The 7,102-nt window shown below is 32.7% G+C and overlaps 1 protein-coding gene across 1 annotated transcript; it reads left to right on the top strand.

Moving 5' to 3' along the window:
• The first annotated feature begins 1,989 nt into the window (after nt 1-1,989).
• On the top strand, nt 1,990-3,354 carry LOC145059668 (uncharacterized). The gene is made up of 3 exons (XM_079007481.1): nt 1,990-2,196; nt 2,302-2,533; nt 2,918-3,354. The coding sequence occupies exons 1-3, from the start codon at nt 1,990-1,992 to the stop codon at nt 3,352-3,354; spliced, it is 876 nt and encodes a 291-aa protein (XP_078863607.1).
• The last annotated feature ends 3,748 nt before the right edge of the window (nt 3,355-7,102 follow it).

Raw genomic sequence — 7,102 nt, forward strand, 5'->3', positions numbered from 1 at the left:
CAAAATAAAACACTATTTATTTAATTTATCACACAAAAGGCGACATGTATTTAGAAATATTCCTTTTCAAATATACACATTTTACACATTAATAATCGTTAAGTTATATATTAACAATAAAATATATTTGTACATAATAATTTTTTTCATAAACAATAATTTATGTTTTATAAAATTATATAATACAACATTTTAAAACATTAATTGTTGTAGATGGATAAAAAACAGATTACGATTGTTAGTGTATTGAAATAAAATATTCTAAACATTTAGCCATCACTTATTTCTTTATCAGATTTTATACCACAAATCAAATATTATTAGGAAGAAAACATAACTTGCAGAACCTAACGTTCCTCCGTTAAACGTTTTATGTGATGAAAAGGAGCCGTAGACGCTGTTAAAATGCTTACCAACCGATTTAACATGTGCAGTGTGCCAAGTAAGCCCTTGGCACGTGTTGATAGACTCACCGCTCACGTGATTAGTCCCAGTGAAATGTGAATAGTGATATCGCATGACACGCCGTTTGTCCGCATCCTTCTTACAAAAGTATCATTTTACCCCTTATCTAGTCCATAAATAATTATTAAGGCATTTCAATGGTAAAAGTACCATTCTACCCCTCATGTCCTCCGAAATTACATGATGATGAGCGGTTCCCAAATCCCAATAACTTCACATTTATTTATGTAATATTTTAAATATATATGACTGCATAAATTTAATACAAACTCTGATAAAGGGGAAGTAATTAAACTTTTTTCACAATCACACATGCATGACCGTTGGAGAATCTTAGTGGTTGACCTATTACAGTTATTTTTTTAATTTAAATATCTATAAAGAGTTTTTAACCGAAATAAGGTTATTGAAAAAAATATTTATAATTTTAAAAATATTTATTAAATTAGTATTTTCTTTTATCTTTCCTATATTTTACAGGTAGGGCTTAATTATGGTTAGAAAATACCTTTATGCTTTTTTTCTTTTTTTAATGTGTACTTTTCTTTGGAAATCCTTTTTTTCTTATATTTGTTTTCCATAGAACTCATATATATATATATATATATATATATATATATATATATATATGAACATCTATTGTGTGAATGTATGGAGAGTATTATTTTATTAGAATGACATAGAAAATATGTTGTTTGATAATATGAATACGTTCAATATTATATAAGTGTTGTCATTATCATGCATTCTCACTAATTAAATTGTCTATACAGTTATTATAGATTTTTTTTAATTATTCTCATTCTATCAGAATTTTGTTAAAATGTTTATTGAATCGTATTTTATAAGAATGAAAATAAGCAAAAAACGGTTTTTGAGAATAAAAAAGAATAACTAGTGAGAATGCATGAAAATAACAATATTTGTGTGAGATTAAACGTATTCATATTACTAAACAACCTATTATCTTAATAATTCTCATAAAATAGCATTGTCCACATATCCGTACAATAGTTGTCTATCCACATTATAACCTAGCTATATATGGGAACCATAATACATGACATTATGGGTCAAGGAAGTTTGAGAGTTTGGAAGTCTAATGATATATATAGAGATATGAATGATTTGCTACAAATAAATATGATTTATTCACAAGCGTGGCATGCTGGAGAATTTGCTTTGGGATTGATGATGGGGACCCCCAAAGAAAGTTTCTCCAAACTCCAGTTTATTTTCACAATCTAAAAAAACATAATCCTGATACTGTAGCCTACATAAAAACTGATTCGGAGGATCGTTTTGAGTATTGTTTTTTCGCTATTGGATGTGCGGTAATATATTTTTAAATATATTTGTTATTTTCTTAAATGTTTATAAACAGATTATATTGTTAATATATTAATGGTTTTTATATTGTTGTTGCAGATACGTGCTTTTAAAGAGTGTTATAGAAAAATTATTATTATGGATGGTGCTCATTTAAAGGGATAGTACAAAGGCACCATCTTGCATGCAGTAGACATGGATGGCAACAATCAGATCTTGCTTATTAGGTATGGAATTTACCTAAAAGAGACTACAAATTCTTGGACATGGTTTCTTAAAAAAGTACATGAATGCATTGGTGATGTGGAAGGTCTGACAAGGGGCACAGATAAGGCACCCGCAATTGTTGTAAGTATTCAAAATGTTTTTCCAAATGCTCAACATGGATTGTATGGTTTTCATGTAATAGTAAACATAGTTCACACCTTTGGAAAAAGTAAAAAAACAGCAATTTTGTTTTGGAAACTGGTAAGAGCTTACAAAACAACTGAGTTTGAATTCTATTAGAGGAGACTTCGTAATATAAGAGATGATGTAGCGACATATCTCAATCAAATTGCACGTGAGAAATTGACCAGAGCGTATTGCCCTACCATGAGGTATGATTATATGACCTCAAATAGTGTGGAATCCATGAATGTTGTATCAAATAAAGCACGGAAGTTGCCTATATTACCACTTCTTGAGTTCTTTAGTGCACTTATGCAAAAATGGTTTTCCAAACGGTGGATGGCTGCAGGTATGATTATGTTTAATTTTAAATTATATGATAAATGTCATATCCTTCTTAATAAATGAAGGTTTTTTTGCCACATGTCAATCTCTCATGAGTTTTGACACTTGTCATTTTGTGATATTTTTGAAATAAATATTATCCACTTGTCAATTTTTGATTTGTTTCAATTTTTAAAATTAAAGTCATATACTTATATATGTAAAGTATTAACTATCATATATATTATATTAAATTACAATAAATACGTTTCTTCCTTTCTTATTTTAAAGTTGTACATTAAAAAATATTTTCTATTAACACTTTAGTTTAATTTTTAATTTTTTTAAATCAACCCGTGTAATACACGGGTCTCACACCTAGTATAATAATATATGTTTGTTTTAACAGAAAAAGTACAACAATACTTACAAAGTGGGCTGAAGATATGGTTAAAAAATATAGAGGGGATTCAAGGATGGTCGGTATCCGGTGTTGACAATACAACATATCAAGTGTATGACTTCAAAAGTGGCGGTATAGTGAATTTAAGGGAAAAGACTTGTTCTTGCAAATATTGGCAACTAACCGGTTTGCCATGTGGTCATGTGATAATGGTTTTAACGCACTTGAAAAATGATCAGTGTGGGCATATGGCTATAGATGCTTGTAAAATTAAAACATATCGAAGAACGTACGAGCAGACCGTATACCTTCTTTCAGAACTTAGTGATTGGGAGGTTCCGGATGACCTTATGGTTGTTAACCCTCATGTGATGGAAATACATCGAACCAGTAGACCAAAAACACCAATCGTATTCCCTCTCAAGGTGAAGAACCAAAAATAAGAAAGTGTAGTAGATGTCATAGCACAACTCATAATGCAACGACATGTAAGGAAATCGTTCCAAAGAACCAAAGTAAAAGTAAAAAAACATATTGGGACGTCAGGAAGTGGGACAAAAGCGACAGAAAAGGAACCGACAAAAGCGACAGAAAAGGAACCGACACAAGCGACCGAAAACCAATGGCAGCATGAGCCAGAGAACCAATAGACGCAACATACCAAACAGCAATGGCAACAGCAGCCAGACAACCAATGGACACAACAGACCAAACATCGCAACAACATCCAGACAACCAATGGACACAACAGACCGAGCATCAATGGCGGCAACAGCCAGACAACTAATAGACACAACAGACCGAACGTCAATGGCAGTAGGAGCCACAAAACCAATGGACGCAAGGAACCGAATACCAACCGCAGGAAGAGCCACAGAACCAATGGCAGGGTTGCACCGAGTACCAATAACAACAAAAGCCAGATAACCAATGGATGCAAACGACAATAAACCTAAGGACACAAGCAACAGAAAACCCATGGCCGAAATACTAAAACAGATCAAAGTTTCCGTGGTTCGATTTGAATGAATGAAGTTTATTTCAAAGTGTGTTTATTATGAAGGTTGTATGTTTGTGTTTTCTAAAGTATGTTTTGTAACCTACTTAAAGTATGTTTATTATTCAAAATACCGGTCGCTACGACGAGTCTAGAATCGACTCGACGAGTCGCTACGAAGATTTGCGAAGCTGAGGAATCCTTAACTTGTCATACACGGGGATTAAGTGATGGACTCGACGAGTCGGTCGTGGACTCAGCGAGTCGGGTCGAATTTATAAATACGGCTTTTCAGATCAATACAACGGAAGGGAGAGAACCCTTGGGGAGAAAAGTTGCGAATTAAAGTCAAAGAATATCTAGAGAACGAATATCCAACCCTAAATCTGATTCCGAAGGAGATTAGAGGCAATTTTCATTATTCTTCATTCAATCTATTGTTTTTCATCATGTATAGACATATATTTCGTTTTTATGCTTTCAATTGCCTCAATCATGAGCTAAAACCTTTTAACTTCTGTTTGGGGAGACAATGTTGAGACTAGGGATGAAAGTGGGTCCAAACCCGGACCGGATGGACCCGGAACCGGTTAATGTGATTTTATAGAACTAGAAACCGGACCAGTATATAAGAATTGGTTCCGGTTCGGTTCCGGGTATGGTTCCGGGTAAAGTGGGTCTAGAACCGGAAAACCCGGAAACATCAAAATGGGTAGGTTGGAACCGGATAAAGTGGGTTTAGAACCAAAAAACCTGGAAAAACCAGAATTTTTTGGTAATTACTTATTACTTATTGGGTTGAACTTTGAAAATTTTCAAATTGATATACCGACTTTCGGGTACTGTAACTCATTGAATATGAAACCAAAATTAACAAAATTATAGTCTAAAATCATGTACAAACTCTAAAATACACTCTAAAAAAACTGCATGTCAATCCAACTTTAAACGAATAAAATATGCATGTGCTAACATTTTCACATAATGCAAATTACAAAACAAATAGGTGAAAAGTTGAAAATTTTCAGTTTTGATATCCCGACTTCGGAGGACTGTAAATCGTTGAATGTTAAACCAAAAATGACAAAATTATAGTCTAAACTCATGTAGAAACTGTAAACTAGAAGTTGGAAAAACCCACATGTCAATCCGACTTCAAACGAATTAGATATTCATGTTTTAAAACTTTCACCGAATACAAAAAAACTGAAAAACTAAAAACTTTCAGCTTTGATCTCTCGACTTTGGAGGACTGTAAGTCAATGAATATAAAACTAAAAATAGCAAATTTATAGTCTAAAATCATGTACAAACTCTAAACTACATGTTGGAAAAAAACCGTATGCCAATCGGAGTTGAAACAAATGAGATATGCATCTTTTAAATGTTTCACAAAAAACCAGTTCTAACCCTAAAAGTGGTTCCGGTTCCAAACACCGGTTTCGGTTTTTAGACCCAGTTTACCCGGACCCGATGGACCCAAACCCGGATTACCCCGAACCCTGATAAAGTCAATTTTTAAACCCGGAACCGGAACCGGTTACCGATTCTATATTCCGGTTCTAACGGTTCCGGTTCCGGTCCGATTCCGGTTCTGGTTCCGGTTTTCCGGTTCTAAATCTCATCCCTAGTTGAGACTATGGTTTGATTTATGGTAGGATTAGTTTAATATTGGTGATTTTGTTAATTTAAGCTTGTTAAAAAACCTTATGTGTGAATGACAACTATTTTTCTGTTAATAGAAAGATAATTAAGTTGCATGAACATCTCTTAATTTTTTATCTCGTATAATTTATGTGAACACTTTATTATATGATTAGGATTAGCGAATGTGAAACAAGAATTAATAAGAAAATAGGTAAATTTACGTGTGAGCTTGTGTGATGAACCATCAAAAAGAGGTTAACTAAAAGGTCAAATTAGTTAATCATTACAAGTCTTAATTAACCCGAATACATAACCTGGGGAATTAAATTAATTTAGACAATTGGCCACTGTTTGAGTTAGTTTGTTTTCTAAAGATTAGTGTAACAAATGTCAACCTAATCACCTGAATCGGTAGCCAATAGAAGAATTAATCCATTGCACTATTACCATAAAATCAACCATGGGATCAATTGAATTGAACCTAAACAGAAGTCTCCTTCATTATTGAATTTAGTCGAATCTTTGCTTATCTAGTTTTTAGTTAATTAGTTTAAGTATTAGTTAGTAAGTTTCTAGTCTTGTAAAACTAGAGAAAACTCTCTTTTATTATTTGTTAGTTGCTATTATATAATTTTAGTAATTAGTTTAAATTGGCGTTCCCTAAGTTCGATACCCTGCTTACTAGAACTATACCACCAATAGACAGGTCTACTGCCTTTTGTGTGATTAATTTAAATTTTATAAGTAGGATTACAACTAGTTCGTTTTACACACATCACTTCCTCATTTGAGTAATAATAATTACTACTATTTTTAAGATGATGATACCATCAATTTAACCATGCGATTCCGTTCTTTAACTTCATCCACTTACCAAGAATATCTACTTGTGCCTGATATTCACCATTGTTGTTACACCTTCAAAAATGTACAACCAACATCATATTATAACCATCACCTCTCTTGTCGTCCATGGACGTGGTGCATCAAACGACGATGTTGCATTCGTAGAAGTTGGTGCATTGGAGGCCAATTCTATATTTTTCAATACTATGGTGAGTTGATACAATATTTAATCGATATGAGAAGTGTACGCTAATCCACAGAGATGTACACTGATCCGCTGATAACAGTTCTGTAGATTCCCAAACAGTTCTGTGGACTGATATGAAACATAAGTTTTTTATTTTTATCCTTTTTTTGTCAATTTTTTTACATAATAATCACATAATACCTTATATGATTAAAAAAAATAATATTAATAAATGAAAACAAAAATTTTTAAAAAAAACGGAAAAACAAAAAAAAAAAGAATTAACCCAAGATCCGCAGAGGTGTTCCATTTCCTCAAAGGGCTTACTCGATCCGTAGAGAATGTTCTGCGGATCCTATGGTCAGATTCCGAAATCAGTTTTTTCATAGTTATTATTTTCATATGACCCTTTTTTGGTCATTTACCGAATTTTCTCTTGTAAAAATGTTGAGACACCTTTGTCGTATGTTCAAATAGGTCATGATGTCTTCATGTAATCATAAGACCATCTTGA

Source organism: Lactuca serriola, chromosome 6 (assembly GCF_051521515.1).
Source record: "Lactuca serriola cultivar US96UC23 chromosome 6, Lser_US96UC23_V15, whole genome shotgun sequence".
Taxonomy (NCBI): Eukaryota; Viridiplantae; Streptophyta; class Magnoliopsida; order Asterales; family Asteraceae; genus Lactuca; species Lactuca serriola.